Consider the following 24,945-nt stretch of genomic DNA (forward strand, 5'->3'; position numbering starts at 1 on the left):
ATTTTTTCTACTTCAGGGGTTGTTGTAAAGACCAGATGTAATGTTATTGAAGAAATGTGTTGGAAAACTAAAAGCTGGTTCACTTGGTAGGTAGCATGGAGGCGCTGAAGGTACCTAATGCCAAAAGCCCCAGCTCAGCCTGCGGTTCCTTATCTGTAAAACCAGAGGAGCGCGTGGGATCAGCCCGCTAAAGGCTGGAATCCCCGGGAAAATCGTCCTCAAATCCGCGTTCTGGTGCATGCAGGAGGAAACAGGGAAGGGAGGGGAAATCTCGTGGGCCGTTCAGCATCCCCCTTCCCTGCACTCCCAGGAAACGAAGCCGCCACCTGACCAGATAAGAGCGCGGAGAGGGAGGGCACCGCAGTCTGCCAGGCGGTGGCGCCGGCGGGAGGCGCGGTCCGGCCGGCCCCTCCGAGCCACGTGCGGTTGTTTCCGTGCGGGGGTGATCACGTGATCCCCGTCAGCTGACCGGTCACGGCAGAGCCCGAATCCGGCGCCCGGCAGCCCCTGCCCGGCTGCGCCCGGAGCGCAGGACTTTGCAGAGGGGTAAGAGCGTCCCCGGACTCCCCTCCTCTGTTCCCGGCCCACCCCCGCCGCCTTGGTCTCAGCCCCGGTCCCTCGCCCATCCCTCCCCGCCCGGTCTGGCACCCCGGAAGCCGTCGCGGGCAGGGCCGTGGCCGGGCTCAGCCCCGCGCTGCCCCCGGGCGGCCGGGAGGGGATGGCTTTGGGGACCAAGGGGCGGGAAGTCCCTCTTACCCACGGGACGCACGGCTGGTCCCCGCCCCCAAGCCCGGATATGGAGGAGCTGCTCCAGAGCGTGGAGAGGGACCTGAACATCGATGCCCGGCAGCTGGCTCCGGCCCCGGGGGGCACCCACGTGGTGGCCCTAGTGCCCGCGCGCTGGCTGGCCAGCCTCCGCGAGCGCCGGCTGCCCCCCGGACCCTGTCCCCGGGCAGAGGGCCTGAGCGAGGCGGAAGTGAGGACTCTTCTGCAACGCTCTGTGCAGAAGCTGCCCCACGGCTGGACGCGCGTGGAGGTGCACGGGCTGCGGAAACGGCGGCTGTCCTACCCCCTGGGCAGCGGCTTGCCCTCAGAGGACGGCTCCAGCAGTCCCGAGACCCTCACTCGCTTCATGCAGGATGTGGCTGCGCAGAATTATCGCAACCTGTGGCGCCATGCTTACCGCACTTATGGGCAGCCCTACAGTCACAGCCCTGCCCCTTCAGCTGTCCGCGCGTTGGACTTAGTCCGACAGGCTCTGCAGAGGGTCTATGGTTGTTCCTTCCTGTCCGTGGGTGAGTTTCCCCAGGGCCCGTCATCTACAAGAGAGGGTGCCTGTCCCCCTCGGGGTAACCTGGCCTGTCCCAGTCTTCTGCGAGCTGAGGCTCTGCTCGAGTCTCCAGAGATGCTCTACGTGGTACACCCATATGTGCAGTTCTCCCTGCACGATGTTGTCACCTTCAGCCCTGCCAAGCTGACCAACAGCCAAGCCAAGGTGCTTTTCATTCTCTTCCGTGTGCTGAGGGCCATGGATGCCTGTCACCGCCAGGGACTGGCCTGCGGGGCCCTAACTTTGCACCACATCGCCGTAGATGAAAAGCTTTGCAGCGAGCTCCGGCTGGACCTGAGTGCTTACGAGAGGCCTCAGGAGGATGAGAATGAAAAGAGCCCTGTGGCAAAGAACGGGCCAAGTGTCAGACCTGGAGACGAGGGAGGAGAGGGACCCAGGTGTCCCACCTGCCGGGAGGAACTTCGGGGTCTTGTGCTAGATTGGGTCCATGGCCGCATCAGCAACTTCCACTACCTCATGCAGCTAAACAGGTTGGCGGGTCGACGGCAGGGCGATCCCAACTACCACCCAGTGCTGCCCTGGGTGGTGGACTTCACCACCCCCCACGGGCGCTTTCGAGACCTGCGCAAGTCCAAGTTCCGTCTCAACAAGGGGGACAAGCAGCTAGACTTCACATACGAGATGACGAGGCAGGCATTTGTAGCTGGTGGCGCGGGGGGCGGGGAGCCACCTCACGTTCCTCATCACATCTCAGACGTGCTCTCCGACATCACATATTATGTGTACAAGGCTCGGCGGACGCCCCGTTCCGTGCTCTGTGGACACGTGCGGGCACAGTGGGAGCCCCACGAGTATCCTGCCAGCATGGAGCGCATGCAGAGCTGGACACCTGATGAGTGCATCCCTGAGTTCTACGCCGACCCCTCGATCTTCTCCTCCATCCACCCGGACATGCCTGACCTGGATGTGCCAGCCTGGTGCGGCTCCAGCCGCGAGTTCGTGTCTGCCCACCGGGCCCTGTTGGAGAGCCGAGAGGTGTCCCAGGACCTGCACCATTGGATCGACCTCACCTTTGGCTACAAACTGCAGGGCAAGGAAGCTGTGAAGGAGAAGAACGTGTGTCTGCACCTGGTGGATGCCCACACCCACCTGACCAGCTATGGCGTCGTACAGCTCTTCGATCAGCCGCACCCCCAGCGCCTGGCCGGGGCTCCTGCCCTGGCCTCTGAGCCCCCACTCATTCCCAGAGTGTTGTTCCAGACCATCCAGGAGAGCACCGGCCGGGAGGACTTACCAGGACAGCTTACGAATGGGGCGGGCAGGCTGGTTTTGGAGGGCACTCCCTGCGAGGCTGGCTGGGCCAGAGACAGGCCCGGGGCAGTGGAAGATGAGTTGGAACAGGCCACGGAAGCTCTGGATTCCATCTCCCTAGCGGGGAAAGCCGGTGACCAGCTAGGCTCCTCTTCCTTTGTCTCCAGTCAAGCCCCACCAGGCCTCCTGTCTTTCTCAGTGGCCTCAGCCTCTCGGCCAGGCCGCAGGAACAAACCTGCCAGTGCAGACCCTGGGGAAGGGGATGAGGGGAAGATTCTTCTTCCTGAGGGCTTCAATCCTGTGCAGGCCCTGGAAGGGCTGGAGAAACTTGGCAACTTTCTGACCAAAGGCCTTGGGAGCCAGCTGGAAGTGCCTGAGCAGCCCCAGATCCAACCACCCGTGCAACTGCAGGAACTTCTCCATCGGGACATGCAGGCGCTGGGGGTCCTGTTGGCTGAGATGGTGTTTGCCACCAGGGTCCGAATGCTGCCGCCTGATGCCTCTTTGTGGGTACGCTTTGAGGCCGTCCGGGGGCTCTGCCTACGTCACCCCAAGGAGGTCCCCGTGTCTTTGCAGCCTGTGCTGGACAAACTCCTGCAGCTGAGTGGACCCGAAGGCCCTGCGGTGGCAGGGAGGGGCAAACTAGCCCCACTCTTTGAGTACAGGCCGGTCTCCCAGGGATTGCCCCCTCCCTGCCCGGCCCAGCTCCTCAGCCCCTTCAGCTCTGTGGTTCCCTTCCCCCCGTACTTCCCAGCGCTACACAAGTTCATCCTCCTGTATCAGGCAAGACGCGTGGAGGACGAGGCCCAGGGGCGGGAGCTGGTGTTCGCGCTGTGGCAGCAACTGGGGGCGGTGCTGAGTGACATCACCCCGGAGGGGCTGGAGATCCTGCTGCCCTTCGTGCTGTCACTCATGTCTGAGGAGCACACGGCCGTGTACGCAGCCTGGTACCTCTTTGAACCGGTTGCTAAGGCCCTGGGCCCCAGAAATGCTAATAAGTACCTCCTGAAACCTCTCATCGGTGCCTACGAGAGCCCCTGCAGGTTACACGGCCGCTTCTACTTGTACACGGACTGCTTTGTGGCCCAGCTGATGGTGCGGCTGGGCCTGCAGGCCTTTCTCATCCACCTGCTGCCCCACGTCTTACAGGTGCTGGCTGGTGTGGAGGCCTCTCAGGAGGAAAGCAAGGGCCTGGTGGGTGCCCCCGAGGACGAGGAGAGTGAGCTCCCGGGGGCCAGGCCCAGCTCCTGTGCTTTCAGGGAGGAGATGCCGATGGATGGTGAGCCTGCAGCCTCCTCAGGCCTGGGGCTCCCAGACTACACGTCTGGTGTCAGCTTCCACGACCAGGCCTATCTCCCTGAGACCGAGGACTTCCAGGCTGGGCTCTATGTGACAGAGTCCCCACAGCCCCAGGAAGCCGAGGCTGTGAGCCTGGGTCGGCTGAGTGACAAGAGCAGCACCAGCGAGACCTCCCTGGGCGAGGAGCGGGCTGCCGAGGAAGGGGGTGCTCCCATGGACAAGAGCAGCCTCAGGTCAGGCGACAGCAGCCAGGACTTGAAGCAGAGCGAGGGCTCAGAGGAGGAAGAGGAGGAGGATGAAGGCTGTGTGGTGGTGTTGGAGGAAGAGGAGGGGGACGGGGAGCAAGACGAGATCACCAGGACCTCTGAACTCACTCTCTCTGACACTGTGCTGTCCTTGGATACGGTGGTGGCCCGCGGTGGCGAGACAGATGGGGAGGAAGAAGAGGAGCCGCTGACTGAGCAGTCGGAGGGCAAAGAACAGAAGATCCTCCTCGGTGAGTTCTCAGGCCTTAAGGTATTGGCCAAACAGTCCTCTGGTCACTTATTTATTTATTGAACGAAGTAAGTTTTACACCTAGCATGGTACTCGAAAACAATACCCTGAGATCAAGAGTCCCATGTTCTTCTTCTTCTTTTTTTTTTTTTTTTAAGATTTTATTTATTTATTTGACAGAGAGAAATCACAAGTAGACGGAGAGGCAGACAGAGAGAGAGAGAGAGGGAAGCAGGCTCCCTGCTGAGCAGAGAGCCCGATGCGGGACTCGATCCCAGGACTCTGAGATCATGACCTGAGCCGAAGGCAGTGGCTTAACCCACTGAGCCACCCAGGTGCCCTCCCATGTTCTTCTGACTGAGCCAGCCGGGCGCCCTGTGGGTGTTTTGTTTTATTTATTTATTTTTTTAAATTTAAATTCCGGTATATTTAACCTGGAGTGTTTTCTTAGTTTTCAGGTGTACAATATAGTGTTTCACCAATTCTATGCAAGACTCTGGGCTCATCACGACTCAAGTAATCCTTAATCCCCATCACCTGTTTTCTCCACCCCATCCCCTCTTCCCCTCTGGAGTTTGTTCTCTAGAGTTAAGAGTCTTTTTTTTTTGGTTTCTCTCTCTTTTTTTCCTTTGCCTTTTTTTTTTTTTTTTTAAAGATTTAGTTATTTGAGAGAGAGCACACTAAGCAGACTGCACCAACCACTGAGCCCAATGCAGGGCTCAGTCTCACGACCCTGAGATCATGATCTGAGCCGAAACCAAGAGTCGGACCCTCACCGACGGCCCCACCGAGGCACCCCATGCTCTTGTTTGTTTCTTAAATTCCACCTGTGAGTGAAATCATATGGGATTGGTCCCTCTCTCTGACTTTTTTTGCTTAGCATTATACTCTTGGTCCATTCATGTTGTTGGGCGTGGCAGGGTATGATTCTTTTTTAAGCCTGAATAATATTCCACTTATATATATAAACTACATCTTATTTCTTAAGAACTTTTTTGGTGAGGATCAGAGAGGGAGAGAGCACAGACAAGAGGAGCAGCAGACAGAGGGAGAAGAAGGCTCCCTGCTGAGTGAGAAGCCCGATGCAGGAGTCAATCTCAGGACCCCGGGATCATGACCTGAACTGAAAGCAGACACTTAACTGACGGAGTCACCCAGGCACAACTAAACTACATTTTCTTTATCCATTCATCTATCAGTGGACACTTGGGCTGCTTCCATAGTTTGTCTGTTGTAAATGCTGCAAAAACAGGGGTGCATGTATCCCTTTGATTTAGTGTTTTTCTATTTTGGGGGTGAACACCAGTAGTGCAGTTATTGGATCACTACCCTATAGTACTATTTTTAACTTTTTAAAAAAGATTTTATTTATTTACTAGAGAGAGAGAGAGAGAATGAGTGGGGGGAGGGAAGGAGGAGAAGGGGAATCCCTCTCTGCAGGGATCCCAATGCAAGGCTCAATCCCAGGACCCTGGGATCATGACCTGAGCTGAAGGCAGATGCTGAGCCAACTGAGCCACCCAGGCGCCCTGATATTATAGTTTTAATTTGCATCTCCCTGATGGTGAGTGATATTGAGCATCTTTTCATGTGTCTGTTGGCCATTTTGGGGAAATGTCTGTTCGTGTCTTCTCTCCATTTTTTAGTTGGATTATTTGTGCTTTGGGTGTTGACTTGTAGCAGTTCTTTATATATTTTGAATACTAAGCCTTTATCAGATATGTCATTTGCAGATACGTTCTCCTATTTTTTAGGGTGCCCTTTAGTTTTGACTGGTTCCTTAGCAGCGATGAAGCTTTTTATTTTGATGTCGTCCCAGTAGTTTATTTTTGCTTTTTTTTTTTTTTAAGATTTTATTTATTTATTTGACAGAGAGAGATGTGGGTCTCCATCCCAGGACCCTGAGATCATGACCTGAGCCAAAGGCAGAGGCTTTAACCCACTGAGCCACCCAGGCGCCCCTTGTTTTTGCTTTTATTTCCCTTGCCTCAGGAGACATTTCTAGAAAGATGTTGGTACTGCTGATGTTAGAGAAATTATTGCCTGTGCTCTCTTCTGGGATTTTTATGGTTTCAGGTCTCATATTTAGGTCTTTAATCCATTTTGAGGTGTTTTTTTAAATTTTTTAATTTTTTCTCACCATATTGAGTTTATTTTTGTGTATGGTGTAAGGAAGTGGGCCAGTTTGATTCCTTTTTTTATTTTTATTTTTGTAGGCTCCATGCCAGGTGGAGTCCAGTGTGGGGCTTGAACTCAAGACCCTGAGGTCAAGACCTGAGCTGAAATCAAGAGTAGGATAGTTAGCTGACTGAGCCATCCAGGCATCCCCAGTATGAGTCTTTTGCATGTAGCTGTCCAATTTTTTGCCATATATTGAAGAGATTGTCTTTTTCCCATTGTATAGTCTTTTCCTCCTTTGTTGAAGATCAGTTGACCATATAATTGTGGGTTTATTTGTGGTTTTTCTATTTTGTTCCATTGATCTGTGTGTCTGTTTTGTGCCAGTATCATACTGTTATGATTGCTACAGCTTTGTAATATAACTTGAAGTCTGGAATTGTGATGCCTCCAGCTTTGCTTTTCTTTTTCAAGATTGCTTTGGCTATTTGGCTCAGGTCATGATCCTGGGGTCCTGGGACCGAGCCCCGCATCGGGCTCTCTGCTCAGCAGGGAGCCTGCTTCCCTTCCTCTCTCTCTGCCTGCCTCTCTGCCTACTTGTGACCTCTCTCTGTCAAATAAATAAATAAAAATCTTTTAAAAAATTAAAAAAAAAAAGATTGCTTTGGCTATTCAGGGTCCTTTATGGTTCCATAATAATTTTAGGGTTGTTTGTACTTGTTCTGCGAAAAATGCTGTTGGTATTTTGATAGAGGTTGCATTACATTTGTAGACTGCTTTAGGTTGTTTAGACATTTAACAATATCCATTTTTCTAATCCATGAACATAGAATGCTTTTCCATTTCTTTGTGTTGTCTTCAATTTCTTTCATCAATGTTTTATATTTTTCAAAGTATAGGTCTTTTATCTCTTCGGTTAAATTTATTCCTAAGCATTGTACTTTTTTTTTTTTTTTGGTGCAGTTTTAAATGTGATTCTTAATTTTATTTTCTGTTGCTTTATAATTAGCATATTAGAAGTGCAACCGATTTCTATACTTTGATTTTGGATCCTGTAACTTTGCTGGATTCATTTATCTGTTCCAGTAGTTTTTTGGTTTTGAGTCTTTATGGTTTTCTGTATATGGTGTCAGTTCACCTACAAATAGTGAAAGTTTTACTTCTTCTTTTATTTCTTCCTTACCAATTTGGATGCCTTTTATTTCTTTTTGTTGTCTAACTGCTGTGGTTTGAATTTCCAGTGGTGAGACTGGACATCATTGTCTTATTCCTGACTTTAGAGAAAAAACTCCTAGTTTTTCCCCATTGAGGATGATATTTGCTGTGGGTTTTTCACATAAGGCTTTTATTGTGTTGAGGTATGTTCCCCCTAAACCTATTTTGTTGAGGGTGGGTTTTTTTTTTAAAGATTTTATTTATTTATTTGACAGAGAGAGATCATAAGTAGGCAGAGAGGCAGGCAGAGAGAGAGGAGGAAGCAGGCTCCCGCTGAGCAGAGAGCCCGATGCTCAATCCTGTTGAGGGTTTTTATCATGAATGGGTGTTGTACTTTGTTAAATGCTTTTTCTGCATCTGTTAAAATGATCATATGTTTTTTTTTCCTTTTTTAAAATATTTTATTTATTTGTTTGATAGTGAGAGAGAGAGAGAGAGAGAGCACACACACACACAACTAGGGGGAGCAGCAGGCAGAGGGAGAAGCAGGCCTTCTGCTGAGCAGGGAGCCTGATGCGGGGCTTGATCCTAGGACCCTGGAATCATGACCTGAGCCGAAAGCAGACACTTAACGACTGAGCCACCCAGGCGCCCCTTACTCTGGTTTTCATTCAGCATTTCTGAGTACCTTGTCTGCGCCAAGGAGTGGATTGAACAGATTCACGTGTGGCATAGGTGTGGGCCTTCCTTCCTGGAGCTCACTCCTAGCAGAGGAGGGTACCTTAGGTAAAGCAGTGCTGTAAAGAACAGGGCTAGGTACTACAAGGAACTATAAATAGGGCTTAGATCTAGTTTTCAGGGGTCAGAGAGGCTTCCATGAAAGTAGAGTCAGGGATGCCTGGGTGGCTCAGTCCGTTAAGCATCTGCCTTTGGCTTAGGTCATGATCCCAGGGTCCTGGGATTGAGCCCCACGTTGGGTTCCCTGCTCAGCAGGCAGCCTGCTTCTTCCTTTCTCTCTGCCCTCCGCCTCCACTTGTGCTCTCTCTCCAATAAATAAATAAAATCTTTAGGAGGAAAAAAAGAGGTAGAGACAGTTGAGGCCCAGTGAATAGGAGGGAGCAAGGCAAAAGTGGTAGGGTCTGTAGTGGGAAGAGCATACCAGGCAGAGGGATCAGCATGTGTGAGGTTCTGTGACTCCATTAAAGAAGCAGTGGAAAGGGATGCCTGGGTGGCTCAGTCCATTAAGCCACTGCCTTTGGCTCAGGTCATGATCCCAGGGTCCTGGGATCGAGTCCCTCATCAGGATCCTTGCTCAGCAGGGAGCCTGCTTCTCTCTCTGCCTCTGCCTGCCACTCTCCCTGCTTGTGAGCTAGCGCTCTCTCTCTCTCTCTCTCTCTGGCAAATAAATAAATAAAATCTTAAAAAAAAAAAAAAGGGGAAGCAGTGAAAGGCTGGCCTGGTTAGACAAGGAGACTAGAGGGAAGAAGAGGGAGCACAGGCCATAGTAGGAGGGAGCTAGGGCCTGGCCAGGCCTCATTTAGCAGCTTAAGAAGATTCACTGAAAGGATGACCTTCCTGCAAGTTGTACCCAAGGGGAGGATTCTGGAGCAGCCTGGAAGCCAGGGTCACCTGGGGCAGTCCTAAAGCCACAGGTCCCCTCTGGCACTGTGAAACAGATGGTGCTAGTGTGGGGCACAGGCTGCTTGGCAGGTTTGCACCAGGAATGTCTAGGAGGGGTGCTGGGGGGTGGGGTGAGAGGAGTGGCAAGCCACCATTATCTATGAGCTCAGGGCCTGCTCCTGCCTTGCAGATACGGCCTGCAAGATGGTCCGCTGGCTGTCTGCCAGGCTTGGCCCCACTGTGGCCTCTCGCTATGTGGCCCGGAACCTGCTCCGCTTGCTGACATCTTGCTACGTTGGTAAGACCTGCAGTCGGTGCCGGAGAGGGGGCTCCATCTCAGACCCTCTGTCTATCCTCAGCCCCCTGTAGGGCATCCTTCCCACTTCCACGTCCCTGCCAGGTCCCTGTCTGTAAGCTACTTCCTTCCTCGGGTAGGGCATGGTGTGGGCCCCAGGCTAGAGGGAATGGGAGCGGCTACCCTAGTTCCTGGAAGACTGACCTCCCCACTGCCTGCCATGAGCTGCTCGAGGCTACTGGTTCTTCCTCGGCAGGGCCCACTCGGCAGCAGTTCACGATGAGCAGCGGGGAGAGCCCCCCACTGAGTGCGGGCAACATCTACCAGAAGAGGCCAGTCTTGGGCGATATAGTGTCTGGGCCTGTGCTCAGCTGCCTCCTGCACATCGCTCATCTGTACGGGGAGCCTGTCCTCACCTACCAGTACCTGCCTTACATCAGCTATCTGGTCAGTCACTGCTGGGGCAGCCTCAGGGGAGGCCGAGGAACTTGAGGGCAGACCTGAGCAATCTGGGGGTCCCAGGGGTCCATGGGCAGCCTGGCCCTCATCTACTCTGTGGCCCTAGGTGGCCCCAGGTAGCACCTCAGGCCCCAGTCGACTGAACAGCCGTAAGGAGGCAGGGCTGCTGGCGGCGGTGACCCTGACCCAGAAGATCATCGTGTACCTCTCGGACACCACCCTCATGGACATCCTGCCCCGAATCAGCCACGAGGTCTTACTACCTGTGCTCAGCTTCCTCACTTCTCTCGTCACTGGGTAGGCTGCTGCACCACCCCTGTGCAGGGAGTAGCCCAGCTGGGGATGCTGCCTGGGAGGGGCTGGGAAGCTTGGGAGTGAGACTGGGTGTCAGGAGTCCTGGTTCTGATCCAGTGGTGCGACCCTGAGCAAGCCGCAACTCCTCTCTGTGCCTCAGTTTCCTTATCTCATTTGGGCCAATCAGTCTTAGAGCTCTGTTCATTGAAGGCTTTTTGGTAGATTCTGGGCAAGTCCTGCAGAGTGGGGGTCAGTGTAAGGGGGGCGCTGGAGTTTGTGTGCTTTCTTTCCAGGTTCCCGAGTGGGGCCCAGGCCCGGACTGTCCTGTGTGTGAAAACCATCAGCCTCATCGCCCTCATATGCCTGCGCATTGGGCAGGAGATGGTCCAGCAGCACCTGAGTGAGCCTGTGGCCACCTTTTTTCAAGTCTTCTCTCAGCTGCACGAGCTTCAGCACCAGGTAGGCAGACTTGCTTCCCTTACCTGGCTGGACTGGGCGGGACAGGTGCCGTGAACTTAGCTGACTTGCCCTGGGCTGTCCTGCCCCCAGGATCTGAAGCTGGATGCCGTGGGCCGCAGCGAGGGCCAGCTGCCGGAGGTGGCCTTCTCCGACGGGCAGCAGCGGCTAGTGGACCCCAGCCTGCTGGACGAGCTGCAGAAGGTGTTCACCTTGGAGATGGCGTACACAATCTACGTGCCCTTCTCCTGCCTGTTGGGTACTGCCCCGTCACATTCCCTTGCAAAGCCTTTGTGGCTCTGTCTCTTCTCCTGGGAGGGCTCTGTGCTCCCCTTGCCCCCCCAGACCCTGTAGCTGGTCTTCAGCACAGTGTTGTGCATCAGACCTCACTGTCCCAAGGTGACACATAAACAGAGTGAGCATTAGCCGGCAGGGAGGCATGGGAGCTGGTCTAGAGTATCCCTGGGGAAGGCAGGGGCCTTGGGCCGATGTACGGACATCTCTAGGAATTTCTGAGAGGAATAAGTAGCCCACGTCTGTGTAGCCTCACACTATACCTTGCAGGCCTGGCACTGCTGCGTGGTTATGTGTGTTGTCTCTTTGAATGGGAAGAACAGCCTTGTGTTCAGATACGTTATTGTTCCTCCACTGAAATCTGGGTCCTGAGAGGGGGAGCACTGGTTGTCTTTCTCACTGTTCTGTTTCCCATGTGCCACATGGTCCCCAGCACATACAGAGGATGTGCATGTGAGTGAATCCATGTCTTCCTAGGGAAGAAACAGGCTCAGAGATGAAGAGTTACTTGCCGAGAGTTCACAGCCAGCACCTGCCCTGACTTCTGTTCCCAAGCTTTGGCGGGGTGGTGGCAGCTGCCTGCCATCTTCCCTGATCTTAGGATTACTCCCACCCTCCCATCTAGGTGACATCATCCGGAAGATCGTCCCCAACCACGAGCTGGTTGGGGAACTGGCAGGGCTGTACCTGGAGAGCATCAGCCCAAGCAGTCGCAGCCCGGCCAGCGTGGAACCTGCTGTGCCCAACACGGGCCCCGAGTGGGACCCCCAGAATGGGGGTGGCCCACGGGATGACAGCCACTCAGGGACCTTTGGGAGCGTTCTGGTTGGGAATCGCATCCAGATTCCTGACGACCCACAGCCCGAGAGCCCCGGCTTGCTGGGCCCTGTCCCAGGGGCGGGAAGTGGGGGCGTCAGCAGCGAGGAGGACAACGCGCTGAAGCGGGAGCTGCCCCGGAGCGCCCACGGGCTGAGTGGGAACTGGCTTGCCTACTGGCAGTACGAGATTGGCGTGAGCCAGCAGGACGCCCACTTTCACTTCCACCAGATCCGCCTGCAGAGCTTCCCGGGCCACTCTGGGGCCGTCAAGTGTGTGGCACCCCTGAGCAGTGAGGACTTCTTCCTGAGTGGCAGTAAGGACCGCACGGTGCGCCTCTGGCCGCTCTACAACTCAGGGGATGGCACCAGTGAGACGGCTCCGCGCCTCGTCTACACCCAGCACCGCAAGAGCGTCTTCTTTGTGGGCCAGCTCGAGGCCCCGCAGTACGTGGTGAGCTGCGACGGGGCCGTGCACATCTGGGACCCCTTCACAGGTGAGTGGGTCCAAGTGAGACCTGTTCTCTTGCTGCCATCCTGGACGCTGCCAGGCCTCTGGGTTCGAGGAGCCAGTGTTGGGTGGTTGGGGTGTAATGGTATAGGGGGTGGGGTGACCCAGTGAGGCCGCCCAGAGGAGCAGTTGGACCTGAGTTTGAATTGGTTCTGCCAACTTATTTGCTGGGTGACCTTGTGTAAGTCACCTTACTGATGGAAGCATTAATTTTCCTGATCTGTAAAATGGGAATCAGAACAGGGTTAGAAGATGATGCGCATAGGCGTTTGGCTTAACATCTAGCGTGTCATACAAGTTTGGCAAATGGTTGCTTGATTGTATTTTGGCATCATGGGGGAGGAGAAGTAAGGTTAATAAGGTTTTTAAAGGCAGAGGGGATTGGGTAGTGTTGAGGTAGACTGAGGAGAAGTAGTGTTTGATCAGGGGGTGCCGTGGGAAAAGAAGAGGTTGCTCTGGGGACCGGAGCCTGGCCTGGCCACAGAAGTAGGAAGGTGGGAGAGTCAAAAAGCATCTTCAGCATTTTCTGAGGTCCTCTGGAATATGAGAAGCAGATCCAGGGTAGGTCAGGGAGATAGGAAGAGTTGGGGTGCTTCTGTCAGCTCCTGGTACCCCAGATCCACGGTGCCTTTCCTTCCCAGGGAAGACCCTCCGCATGATGGAGCCATGGGACAGCCGTGTGCCCCTGACCGCTGTGGCCGTCATGCCTGCCCCCCATACCAGCATCACCATGGCCAGCTCTGACTCCACCCTGCGCTTCGTGGACTGCAGGAAGCCTGGCCTGCAGGTCAGGGCCGTCCGGTTCCCTGAGCCCGGGCCTGGATGCCCGGCAGGGAGGAGAGACCCCAAAGAGAGAAGGCCAGAGTGTCGTTTAGACCAATGACCCACAGCAGCAAACCCTGAGTGGGGGGGTTGGGCCTGACCTGAGATGGAGGGGGGGCCCTCTGCTTGATAGAGGGGGTGGGGATAAAGGATCAGGCCTTTCAACTGTGTGGGCTTGGGAGGGAGCAGGACCTCACGGAGAAATGGGTTGGGGTGGCACTTTAGCTTATCTCCCTCTGTCTGCAGCATGAGTTCCGCCTCGGCGGTGGGCTGAACCCCGGCCTCGTCCGCTCCTTGGCCGTCAGTCCCAGTGGCCGTAGCGTGGTGGCTGGCTTCTCCTCGGGCTTCATGGTGCTCCTGGACACCCGTACTGGCCTGGTTCTGCGTGGCTGGCCGGCCCATGAAGGGGACATCCTGCAGATCAAGGTGACTGACAGGTCCCTTTCCCCTCCTCACTGCTCAGCCCCGCCCCTGTTCTAGGTCCTCTTAGGGCCTACCCAGGACAGGCTCCAGCTAAGTTAATCTCCCTTTTACCTGCCCCAGGGCTGATGGACACAGAGGGTTAGGAGCCAGAGGCAGGCTATGGGGGCGGGAAGCAGGGGGTGAGCTGACCCTGCTGCTCCCTGGGGATGTTCTAATGAGTAACCCTTGTCCATATTTGCCTTGCTTGGAGGATCAGGGGTCAGGCCCTGTCCGTGACCCAGTTCAGGTTAAATAAAGCTCAGCTGGGAGGCTGTTTACTGCCCCTAGACCACGGAACAGAGTCCATGTCCCATGCTGGGCTGCCCTCATGGGGGCAGGGACGTCCCCGCCTGGGGATCCTACCCCTACCCCCTCCCATTCTTAGGCACAGACTTCAGGGAACTGCCTGGGGAGGGACAGCAGGGGAGGAACAGGGCTCTTTGTGGGAGGATATTTCCAGGAAGCTGGCACTTCCTCCCTGTTCTGACTGCAGCCAGGGGACCTGCATTGCCACTGCTAAGGACACACTGGCTCCAGCTGTGTCCAGGACCCCAGGGGACCCAGGGGTCCAGGTAGCTTTCAGTTCAGACCTTCCAGGGACGAATTTGGAGAGCTTTGGGGTCAGCCTGGGTGTTAATCCTGGCAGTGCTACTTACTGGCTCTCTGACCTTGGGAGGATTACTTAACTTCTCTGAGCCTCGGGTTCTTTCTCTGTAAAATGGGAATAACAAGAGCATTTACGTCATTGAGTTGTCCTGAAACTTAAATTTGGTAATATGGCATGCCGCACACAATGCCTAGAGTGAGTGCCCAAGTTACAGTGATGACTAGGTTAAAGACACCTGAACACAGTGACGTCAACCAGCCCTTAAATGATGTGGTGGAGGAGGCAGCTGGTCTCCTGCCCAGGACCCCTCTGTCTTCCTGGGAGATCCCGTGCGAGTAAACAGAAGACCCTGGAACTCGTTGGGCACATGGGAGGGCTCTGGTCTGGCTGGCTCAGGCTCTCTTCTCCCCGAGCAGGCGGTGGAGGGCAGTGTCCTGGTCAGCTCCTCCTCCGACCACTCCTTGACCGTGTGGAAGGAGCTGGAACAGAAGCCCACGCACCACTACAAGTCTGCCTCTGACCCCATCCACACCTTCGACCTGTATGGCAGCGAGGTCGTCACTGGCACAGTGGCCAACAAGATCGGCGTCTGCTCCCTACTCGAGCCCCCCTCCCAGGCCACCACCAAGCTCAGCTCTGAGAACTTCCGAGGCACGCTCACCAGCCTGGCCTTGCTGCCCACCAAACGCCACCTTTTGCTAGGCTCGGACAATGGGGTCATCCGCCTCCTGGCGTAGGCTGAGGCAGGGCTGCCCATGAGGGTGGGCAGACATCCCCCCCAGGAGTCCCTTCCTCATCCGTGTTTTCCCAGCAGCTCCCTCTGCACAAGCATCAGGCCCCACACTCCAAGTGGCCATGTGGCCTGCAAGCTTTGGGGAGGCAGGAGTCCAGGGTCCCAAACTGCCAGAACCACCAATGCTGCCAGAAAGGATCTCCTTCACGGCCTGGGGGAGCTGCTGCCCCTAGTCAGCAGGAAGCAAGAGAGAGAGCATGGGAAAGCATTGCCCTCCCTTCTCCCTGGCTCTGCCCTCTGGGTCTACATAAGGACAGGGAAGCTCTGAGAAGAGGAACGGAGATGGGCCCCAGCTCAGCCAGTCTCCAGCCGAAGATGCCCCCACACCTTGCTGAGCTCGGTACCCCAGTCTCACAAGGACAGGACAGCTGCTGCAGTCCAGGACACTGATGGTGCTTGGACTCCAGCCTCTAATGAGGGCTGGCCGTGGTCCAGGAGTTAGGGCCTTGGGCTGGGGTTTAAGTGTCCACTCAGCCGGGCCCTGCCCAGTGTGGGACCAGTAGGGGAAGAAAGAGGGCAGGACCAGGGAAGGGAAGAGGGACTGGGCCAGCTGGTGCCTGGCCAGGAGTGACCCCCTGCCTTGCCTGCCCAACCCTCACCACAGTGTTTGTGCCTTGAAACTGAGGAGGCAGCCCCTGGGCCCAGAACCCTCATGGTCCGACACCCTGAGAGAAGGGGCAAGAATGATCTCTGCATCTCAGGTCTCTCCCAGGGGACGGGAAGGCCCAGGCATCCTGGGACCCACATATTCGGGAGCAGAGATGAGGTCTGAGCCTGTGTCCCTGCTGCCTCCTCATTATTTGCAATAGATGTAAATATGACCAATAAATCCTTTGGAAGAGCCATGGAACTGAGGGATACTTTTCTTGATGGTGGTATCAGGGTGGGGAAGAATTACAAATGGGCAGCTTCCAGGGCCTTGAGGAGAGGGCGAGAAGCTGGGCAGGAAGGTGGGAGACAGCCTGATCATTGCCCGTGGGTGCTCCAGGGGACAGGCCTTCTGGTGCATGCAGCCCCAGGCCAGTTTCTTGAACCCTCAGCCTTGGGGGAGGGTAAGGAGGCAGCGCTCCTGCTGGGAGGATCCTGGCTGGGGCTGAGGCTCTCTCTCCTCTCCCCACCCCTTCCAGATCTAATCTAAAGGCAGCCAATCAGGATCCTGGGCTTGTAAGGCCTGGGGATGGGCATCCTATCTTGGGTTCTCCACGTAGGCTCCTGCGGCCTCCCTTTCCTTCCCCTCAGGATGGGGGAGAGGAAAGGAGGTTGGAAGTGGGAAGCTGGATGTGACCCTGAGCCCAGCTCTGTCCTTGGGCATGTCACATAGCCTCTCTAACTGACTAGAGTGGGGTTGCTGGGAGGCCCCTGTCCTTCCTGGATCTGCTCTACAGATGAGAACATTCTCCTCAACTTTCCTGAACCTCCTTTCTCCAGGCTTGGGGGGAAGGAAGGGGGACCCAAATCCACAGGGCCTCCAGGTAGCTGTCTCAGGATTAGATGCCTTGGTGGGAATGGGGCTTCCGGCCCCAATATCAATGTTTAACCGGATGTGCAGGTCAATATTTACCAGAAGAGAAAGCAATCTGAACAGGGGTTGGCTGAGAGCAAAGGTCCCGGTGGGAGGGGAGGGCTCAGCTAGGCTGACTGGAGCCTGAGCAAAGTGTGGGGAGTACCCAAGTGGGGCCAGAGAGGAGTACATCGTGTGCAGCAGCGAGGAGCCTGCGGAGGTACAAGGGGAGGGGTGGCTTGGCCTGCTGTTTGGGCAGGCGAGGAGGTAAGAGCTGCTGTCCTGGCTGAGGGGGCCTGGAGTGAATTGATTCAGAAGGCTTCTCATTTCCCAGCCTCCTGGGGGGGATGAGGAGCCAAGGTGGGGTTTCCGGCAGGACTCCCCCTGGGACTTGAAAAACCGGAGGACTTTTCTTGACAAAACAATTCAAAAGCCCAGGTTGGAGGTCAGGGGCCCTGTGATGGGGGTGGGGCCAGGGATGATAGAAGAATCCCTTGGAAGGACTGGCCCTGAGATGGAGGCGGGGTTGGAGTGTGTGGGACCTGCTCTGAGGCCAGACCAAGACCTGCCCATCTCCACCTGCCAGCCTGGCTTCCCGGAGCCGACCTGGACAGAGTTGGGGGCCAAGGCCTGTGTTTCCCATAAGTCCAAAGGTGGCTTTGTCCAGAGCCATTCATTGGGCTCTCTGGCTGGGTCAACAATGCTGCTCTCCAGCCTACCCCACCAACCCCGCTGAGACTTCAGGGACTCAGGCCTGTCCACCCTTGTGGTCAAGACCAGACCAGCGAGAAAAGGTGGGCCCTGTGGACAGCAGGTTGGATAGGAGCCCCAGTATACAGGAGGCTTTGGGGGAGGCTTCCCAGAGGAGGGGCCTTGGGCTAGGCGGACAACAGCCCTATTACTGAGTGCCAGGCATTGTAATCAAGGCTCACAAAGACTGTCTTATTCTGGTCCTCACAATATACCATGGGAGGAGGTAGGGACTTTTGCTACCATTTTATAAGAAAAGGCAGAGTCCAGAGGAGTTAAGGGAAATTATCTAAGGTCCTCTGGGAAGAGACAGAGTCTGGATTCCAATCCAGGTGGGACTCAAAAGGCCAGGCCTTGAAGAATGAGGATTTCTTTTGTTTTGCTATTTCCCCTATGAGCCAAACCATTTTCAGTGCCCCAAATGTGAAAAACTGGAAAATACAGAGGGGTTAAAAGCAATTCAGGGGGACATCCCATGCCACAGAGATGGGAACCACCACTGGTGTTTGGGGGTGTGCTGGCAGTAGCTGGGTGTCCCCTCAGCAGTAGAGGCTCAGGATCTGCCAAGCCAGGCAGCGTGGGGAGTGCGATCCCACGCGGAAGTGCCGCCAGGTGGGAACAGTGGCTTCCTGTCCCGCACAGGAACATGGCGCTGCTCTGGGGGCTCCTGGTGCTCAGCTTGTCCTGCCTCCCCGGTTCCAGTGTGGTGGTGAGCCTGGGCCTGGGTCTGGGTGGGGCCGGGAGTCAGGTGGGGAAGCGCCAGGGGTCTGGGCAGGAAAAGGAGGGGGCTGAATCAGGGGAAGGTTTGGCTCTAAGGGGGTTCCCTCTCCTCTCTTCATCCTTTTCTCAACAGTTCTCTCCTGCCAGTGCCATGGAGCCCTTGGACCAGCAGGTACTGGGGAGGGAGAGGCATGAAGGGGAGGAAGGCCCCGAGGGGCCTCACCTGTGGCTCCCGCAAGGGTGGGGGAACCTGTGGGAAGGGCCACGCTCCATTTGCTTCCTCCCTTCTTCAGCTAATGAGCGGGCAGACCCAGGAAAAGCTGCCCCCGCTTACCCTCCTCAAGTTCGGCAACCAGGTACAACCAGGTGGGGCTGGGGGAAGGGTGGGCGGGGTCCGAGGGAGGAGGGCCAATCATCAAGGGGCGAGGGAACCGGGGGGCGGGGCCATGAGGCGGAGCCCAGAAGACCGAGGGTGGGAGGCACCAGAGGGAAGGACCCGGTCTCTATCAGGCCTTTGTGTGACCCTTCCTCGTCCCTCTCTCGTCAGGACTGAGACAAGGCCCTGCTGTTCTCAGGCACAGGGACTCCGAAAGGGATCCTTCACACAGAGCTGACTCCTTAACCCTCTTGACCCCTGATCTGTTCTTGTAGGAGGCCCATGGCCATACTGCCCTGAAGAAGTCCCAAAGGGACTGCAATGGGGCCCCAACTCCGGAGCAGACCCGCAGGTTGGCCCAGGCCATGATGGCCTTCACCACAGACCTGTTCTCCCTGGTCGCCCAAAGGTCCACCAGCCCCAACCTCATCCTGTCGCCTCTGAGTGTGGCCCTGGCCCTGTCTCACCTGGCACTAGGTACCGTAGCATCGTCTGTCTAGACCAGCAGAGCTGAGAGGCCAGTAGGAACTCACTACTCCACAGTTTACTAGTGGGTGCTTCCTTCATTGGGGGCACTTGGCTGTTTGGTAAAAAGGCAGATTCCTGGGCGCCTGAGTGGCTCAGTGGGTTAAGCCACTGCCTTCGGCTCAGGTCATGATCTCAGGGTCCTGAGATCGAGTCCCACATCGGGCTCTCTGCTCAGCAGGGAGCCTGCTTCCCTCTCTCTCTCTTTCTCTGGCTGCCTCTCTGTCTACTTGTGATTTCTCTCTGTCAAATTAATAAATAAAATCTTTAAAAAAAAAAAAAAAAAAAAAAAAAAGGCAGATTCCTGGGCACACCTCCAGATTCCTTGAGTCAGATCCCTGGGTATGGGACCTAAGTATAAGCTTCTGGTGATTTTTATGTAGCTCCACTGTCTTCGCCGGACCGGAGGCTCTCACTGTGGGAAACCGAGGTCCAGGGAGGGAAAACAACTTGGACGGGGTGAGGTCACCCAAGATAGCCAGCAGCAGAGATGAAGGTGGAACTTGGGGGTGTTCAGTGGATGCGAGAGGTGAATGCCTGTGCACCACGGGCATTCAACAGGGACTGGAGTGCACGGCAGGGCCGGGAAAGAGCCGGCAGCCTGGGCCACAGCCAATGTGGTCCCCTCCAGGTGCTCAGAACCAGACACTGCGGAGGTTAGAGCAGGTGCTGCATGTGGACTCAGGGCCCTGCCTCCCTCACCTACTGAGCCACCTTTGCCAGGACCTGGGCCCTGGGGCATTCCGATTGGCTGCCAGAATGTACCTGCAGAAAGGTAGGTGTTGGTGCTTGGATCTCCCTATAATGCTCTTGGGTGGACAGGGGTGATGGGGATGGGGTTGGCCTCAGGTCGCCAGTCTGAGGATTGGTGGCTCTGGAACTCAAGCCCCTGGGAACAACTTGTGGCCCCTTCTGCATAGGATTTCCCATCAAAGAGGATTTTCTGGAACAATCAGAACAGCTGTTTGGTGCAAAGCCCGTGAGCCTGACGGGTAGGAAGGGGGATGATCTGCTGAACATCAACCAATGGGTGAAGGAGGCTACAGAAGGGAAGATTGAGGATTTCCTCTCTGAGCTGCCAGATGACACAGTGTTGCTTCTGCTCAATGCCATCCACTTCCAGAGTGCGTTCCTCCTCTCCCCAGGTCCCCCACCTGCCCCATAGGCTGCCCCTATTCCTGCCCCATAGGCTGAACCGGGCTGTGAAGAAACCTTTGTTCTGAGAGTCTCTCTTTCTCCTCAGGGCTGGGCCACGAGGCAGGGAGCTCTTCGGGTTGTGGCTTGGGGGAGGGTAGGAAACAGGTAACAGTGTGCCAAGGAGGGGCCCCAGGAATTGGATGAGGCTGTTGTAAAGAGAGAACCCTAGGAGGAAACTGAGTTGGTGGGGAGATGGGGGGTGCTCCTGGGAGCATGGTGGGGCACAAGAAAAAAGCAAGCCCAGATTTCAAAAATGCTGCAGGGAAGAAACCTCAGATCAACTGAGTGTCACCTGGCACAGTGCCCCTTGGGGTTTTGACCTCTACCTTTTGTCCTTTGAATGGGTTCTGGGTGGGACAGAGAAGAGATGGGTGGTAGAGAACCTCCCCCTGCCTGGGTCTACATGGCCCCTGCCTTCTGCTGGATCTAGGTTTCTGGAGGAGCAAGTTTGATCCAAGTCTCACCCAGAGAGACAGTTTCCACCTGAACGAGCAGTTCACAGTGCCTGTGGACATGATGCATGCCCACACGTACCCCCTGCGTTGGTTCCTGCTGGAGCAGCCCGAGATACAGGTCAGCCCTGATTGTCCAGGCTGGGAGGTGGTGTAGGGAGGGGTGGGCTGTGGGCAGGCACAGGGGTGAAGGGGGGTGTGCCCTGCCTTCCCTGCAGTCATGTCCCTGATACAGGTGGCTCTGGAAGCCCCCCCCCCAACCTGGGGGACTGAGCTTCCAGGCTCTTGGAAGTTCATGAAGCTCATAAAACGATACTGGGCATTTGCTGTGTGCCAGATACTGTCCTAGACATGGGAACTCACTAGCACGTGGGAGACCAGGTCCCTGCTCTCAACAGGAAAGGAAAGTATACAAATGAACCTAAATCACAGGACCATTTCAGATAGGGTATGTGCTATGGGGGAAAAAAGAAAGTGATCATTTAGTGACTGGGGAAGGTATTTTAGATCCAGCGGTGAGGGAGTGTTCTTTGAAGAGGGGCCCCAATGGAGAACCAGGTGATCTTTGGTTATAGGGGTTTGTTACCAGGGTCCATGGGTTGGTGGGGCTGCAGAGGAAGCCACCCAATGGCTACAGAGCCACTCAGGCCAAGGCATGCCTGAGCCTGGGCTCTGTGACCTGTCACAGTTCTTCTTAGAAGGGAGGATCTGGTTGAGATGGATGTGTCCATATCCTTCTGGAACATTCTGATTGGATAGAGCGCTATGTGAGACTTGTCTAAGGGAAGGCCTCCCTTGCTTCTGGCCACAGTGTGGTCCTCTCAGCTTGAGTGGGGATCCCTGGGCCAGTCAGCTGTGGCAGAGGCGGCCATGTTGGTTAATTTCCCAAGGCAGCATGCCACAGGCCTCAGCCTTCTGTAGCTCTCCTGAGAGGGGCTGTGGGCAGCGCAGGCCCTTGGAGTAGCATCCCTTTTCTCTCCCTTCCACCCTGATAGGCAGCTCCTGCCAGACTGTGTCCTGCTCACTGTCTCTTGGGTCCTGGCCTCAGCCCTCTTCTTCACACCCTCTGCAGGCAGACCCAGGCAGTGAGATGTGGGGCTCCCCCTTCCCCCTCCGCCAACCCAGGGGTTCTGCTGCCTGGCTGCTCTGTCTAGAGACCAAAGAATCTGCAGCTGTCAGGAATCATGGAGCCCAGTGCTTCTCATACTTACGTAGCTGCAGGAGCCCCATTCATGTGAAATTACCTCATAGCGCAGTCTTACATACAGTGGGGCAGAGTCACTATTGAGGGGTGTGGTGTGGAGAGAACCACCCTTTGCAGTGGCTCCCCAGCAGAACCTGGAGTGGTCTGAATCTGAGACACCGAGGGGATTTCTTGACCCAAATCACAGGGCCAGCTGGTAACAGATGAAGGAAGAGGAAGTCCCCGTTTTTTGAGCCGATGTGTTGATACTCCACTGGAGTGTCACAGGTCTGCCTGCCATGTGAGCAAGTAGTATGACTCGACTTCATGGGTGAGGAAGTAGAGGCTTGGGGAGCCCAGACACACACCTGAGAAGATGGCCCTGGTCCATCTGTCTCTGAAGCGAACACTGACCCAGACCCCAGCTGGTCTGGGCACTTTCCTGTTCTCACATGGTCTCCTTTCCGCCTTGGTAGGTGGCTCATTTTCCGTTTAAGAACAACATGAGCTTTGTGGTCATTATGCCCACCCAATTTGAGTGGAACGTGTCCCAAGTGCTGGCCAACCTGAGCTGGGACATCCTGCACCAGCCCTTACTTCGAGAAAAACCCACCAAGGTCCGGCTTCCCAGGCTGCATCTCAACTATCAGCTGGACCTGGTGGCCACCCTCAGCCGGCTGGGTAAGGAGGCTGGGCAGGGGACCGCCCTCTGGGTCAGGCTAGGCAGAGCGGGTGAGCAGGGAGCCCCCTTGCTGGCTGTGGATCCGAGTCAGAGAAGACTGGTGTCCTGGCCTTTTCTGGAGCTTTGGGAGGTCAGAGGGCTTCCTAGGACCCCCCCACCCACAGGACTCTCTTTCCTGGGCTGAGCTGGGGTGCCCCAGGGAATGACAGCCTGTTCCATCCAAGAGTGAACTTTGCAGACTCCAGAGCCTGGGTAGCATGTGGGTCTTGTCGGCTGTCCTGCAGGGGCGCTGCGCTAGACACTGGGTGTCCCCAGCTGACAAGACTGAGTCACGTGCAAGTGGGCAGATAAGGAATCAGGTATTTACAGTTCAGCATAAGGGATAAGACAGAGGGCTTCTCTCCCCTTCACTGGAGAAAAGGCTCCCCTCCCAACTTTGGGGTAGGGGATTGGGAAGGGCTTCCTGGAGGAAGTGACCTTGAAGCTGATACTTGGAGGTTAGGTAAGAGTTAAGCAGGGATCTGTGGGTTGGACTAGTCCCTTGGCCAGAATGCCAAATATCGTCCCAGGCAGGTCTGGGCAGCTTGTGGGGCAGAAGGCAGCTTTGACCTGTCACCTCCTATCCTGGGCAGGCCTGCAGGAACTGTTCCAGGCCCCAGACCTGCGTGGGATCTCTGACCAGAGGCTGGTGGTAACCAGCGTGCAGCATCGGTCTACGCTGGAGCTCAGCGAGGCTGGCGTGGAGGCGGCCGCCGCTACCGGTACGGCCATGTCCCGCATGTCTCTCTCCTCCTTCAGCGTGAACCGCCCCTTTCTCTTCTTCATCCTTGAGGACACAACCAGCCTGCCCCTCTTCGTGGGCAGTGTGAGGAACCCCAACCCCAGCGCGGAGTGGGAGCGCAAGGAGCAGCAGGATTCGCCGGATGACAGGGACTACTTCCAGAATCAGAAAGCCTTCCCCCGCGGAGACAAGCCCTTCGGTCCTGACTTGAAACTTGCTCCCCCCTCAGAGGAGGACTACCCCCAACTTAATTGCCCCAAGTGAGAGGCCAGCTGCCAGCATCCTGAGTCCCTGCCTGAAACAGCCTCTCCACTCCTGGGACTCTTTCCAGATGGCTTGGTGGGATTACAGCAGGGGCCTGGGTGGGCAGTCTGGGAGCGGAGCGGAGAGGGAGTCATCTTCTCCGGTCTCCTCTCCTCTCCCGGGGAGTTTGGGGTGGGTGGGGCCAGGTCGAGGGCAGGACTCCAGGAATAACGGGTCTGGACCCCACATCCTTTCTTCCAAAGTGGCTCAAATGTTGTCCTTGTTTGGAGCTTGGGCAAAGGGACAGCTGTAGGTCCACTCTTGTCAGGAAGGTAGGAAGGTCTTTCCCAAAGCTGGCTGGGGCACTTCCACGTTTTTTTACCAGAGAAGGGGGCACAGGAGGGATTGGATACCTTGGCTGGGGAGAGGAGAGTTAGGCCCCCAGCCGTGGAGCCCTGTCTGGCTCTGTGGGTGGGGGCCTAGCCTTCCATATAGGCACTTCTGCCATAACCGCCCCTGGCCCTGCAGCCTCCACCTGCCCTGATGCTCCTGTCACCACAGACGCCCCGCTGCTCCTAGGAGATACCGACATTGCCAGGACTCTCCCTTCCTCCTCTCTCCTCTTCTTCCACTGCCCAGGTGTCTCAGGGGCTGAGGCGGGACGGGAGGCCAATAGTTCCCTCGGGCTCTTTTGTAAAGTTTTTGTAGTGATTTTTATGACATCTGAATAAAGAATGAATGGCCCTGGCTGCTTTGAGGTCACTATTCTGGGCACACACGGGGGCAGGGGGGGTCCCTGAGGAAGGCAGGAGGAGGTCACTGGCTGCACAGAGCACCACGCTGGGCCTGGGCTGGGACAGCAGGCAGCCCTCTCTGCCACGTCTGTTCTCTGTTCTCGGCCACTTGCCAGCCTGTCTCAGCACAGTCCCCTCTGGCCTCGCCAGCCCTCTCCACAGCCACCTCCACGCCAGCCTGGCTCTGCTCTCGGCCGGCTCCTCTCTAGAGGCCTCAAGCCGCCAGCAACAGGGGTGGCTCAGAATAGCGCTGGCCTCCCGCTTTGGGAGAAAACTGGCAATTAGGGAGCCCGTGGAGTTTCTAATTACATGCCAGTCCTTTTGCCAGGCGCAGGCGCCCGCCAGCCGGGGGGCAGGCTGCCGGGAGCAGTGGCTCCAGCAGGAGGCTGTCAGCGCCTAAGGATTTGGGGGAGGTGGCTGGATTTGCCCTGGGCCCCCTGGGGTGGGGGCAGCATGGGTGTCCACGTGTGTGGGCCCTTGTCTGTGAGTGCGGGGTGTCCCTGTGGCTGCAGCTACCCAAGACCCTGAAGGGCAATGGTCAAGAGCAAGGGCCTGGGGTGGACTCCTGCTTCCTACAGCCCAGCCATGTGGGGAGAGGTAATACACGGAACAAGTGAAATCGATGGTGAGGCAGAGGGTGGGAA

The 24,945-nt window shown here is 56.1% G+C and overlaps 2 protein-coding genes across 6 annotated transcripts; both read left to right on the forward strand.

The window, feature by feature from the left end:
- Positions 1-440: 440 nt before the first annotated feature.
- Positions 441-15,947, forward strand: WDR81 (WD repeat domain 81). Of its 3 annotated transcripts, XM_004746866.3 has the most exons (11): positions 469-546; positions 3,752-4,397; positions 9,480-9,587; positions 9,841-10,031; positions 10,150-10,340; positions 10,631-10,796; positions 10,887-11,052; positions 11,713-12,399; positions 13,055-13,200; positions 13,482-13,661; positions 14,721-15,947. In XM_004746866.3, exons 2-11 carry the CDS (start codon positions 3,869-3,871, stop codon positions 15,039-15,041), a joined length of 2,685 nt encoding a protein of 894 aa, XP_004746923.1. In that variant the 5' UTR covers positions 469-546; positions 3,752-3,868; the 3' UTR covers positions 15,042-15,947. The 3 variants fall into 3 exon arrangements, with proteins under 3 accessions (XP_004746920.1, XP_004746922.1, XP_004746923.1); XM_004746863.3 differs by having other exon boundaries at positions 441-4,397; XM_004746865.3 differs by lacking the exons at positions 13,055-13,200; positions 13,482-13,661; positions 14,721-15,947 and having other exon boundaries at positions 445-4,397; positions 10,887-10,997; positions 11,713-12,157.
- Positions 15,948-16,429: 482 nt separating this feature from the next.
- Positions 16,430-24,254, forward strand: SERPINF2 (serpin family F member 2). 3 transcript variants are annotated; one of them, XM_013053489.2, is made up of 11 exons: positions 16,430-16,865; positions 17,185-17,392; positions 17,991-18,057; positions 18,202-18,240; positions 18,362-18,424; positions 18,720-18,921; positions 19,601-19,744; positions 19,890-20,093; positions 20,597-20,739; positions 22,278-22,482; positions 23,116-24,254. In XM_013053489.2, the coding sequence occupies exons 3-11, from the start codon at positions 17,995-17,997 to the stop codon at positions 23,526-23,528; spliced, it is 1,476 nt and encodes a 491-aa protein (XP_012908943.1). In that variant the 5' UTR covers positions 16,430-16,865; positions 17,185-17,392; positions 17,991-17,994; the 3' UTR covers positions 23,529-24,254. The 3 variants fall into 3 exon arrangements, with proteins under 3 accessions (XP_012908943.1, XP_004746914.1, XP_004746913.1); XM_004746857.3 differs by lacking the exon at positions 17,185-17,392 and having other exon boundaries at positions 16,431-16,818; XM_004746856.3 differs by lacking the exon at positions 17,185-17,392 and having other exon boundaries at positions 16,432-16,865.
- The last annotated feature ends 691 nt before the right edge of the window (positions 24,255-24,945 follow it).

Source organism: Mustela putorius, unplaced genomic scaffold (genome assembly GCF_011764305.1).
Source record: "Mustela putorius furo isolate JIRA1106 unplaced genomic scaffold, ASM1176430v1.1 tig00003962_pilon_pilon_pilon, whole genome shotgun sequence".
NCBI lineage: Eukaryota > Metazoa > Chordata > Mammalia > Carnivora > Mustelidae > Mustela > Mustela putorius.

Bases quoted from the DNA above. Each gene is read 5' to 3' on its own strand.
- WDR81 (XM_004746863.3), top strand. From the start codon at position 719: ATGGCTTTGGGGACCAAGGGGCGGGAAGTCCCTCTTACCCACGGGACG. The intron at 10,032-10,149 runs GTCAGTCACTGC...CTGTGGCCCTAG, and splicing joins TGCCTTACATCAGCTATCTG to GTGGCCCCAGGTAGCACCTC. The intron at 11,053-11,712 runs GTACTGCCCCGT...CCTCCCATCTAG, and splicing joins GCCCTTCTCCTGCCTGTTGG to GTGACATCATCCGGAAGATC.
- SERPINF2 (XM_013053489.2), top strand. From the start codon at position 17,995: ATGGCGCTGCTCTGGGGGCTCCTGGTGCTCAGCTTGTCCTGCCTCCCC. The intron at 18,922-19,600 runs GTACCGTAGCAT...GGTCCCCTCCAG, and splicing joins CCTGTCTCACCTGGCACTAG to GTGCTCAGAACCAGACACTG. The intron at 20,094-20,596 runs GTGCGTTCCTCC...TGCTGGATCTAG, and splicing joins CAATGCCATCCACTTCCAGA to GTTTCTGGAGGAGCAAGTTT.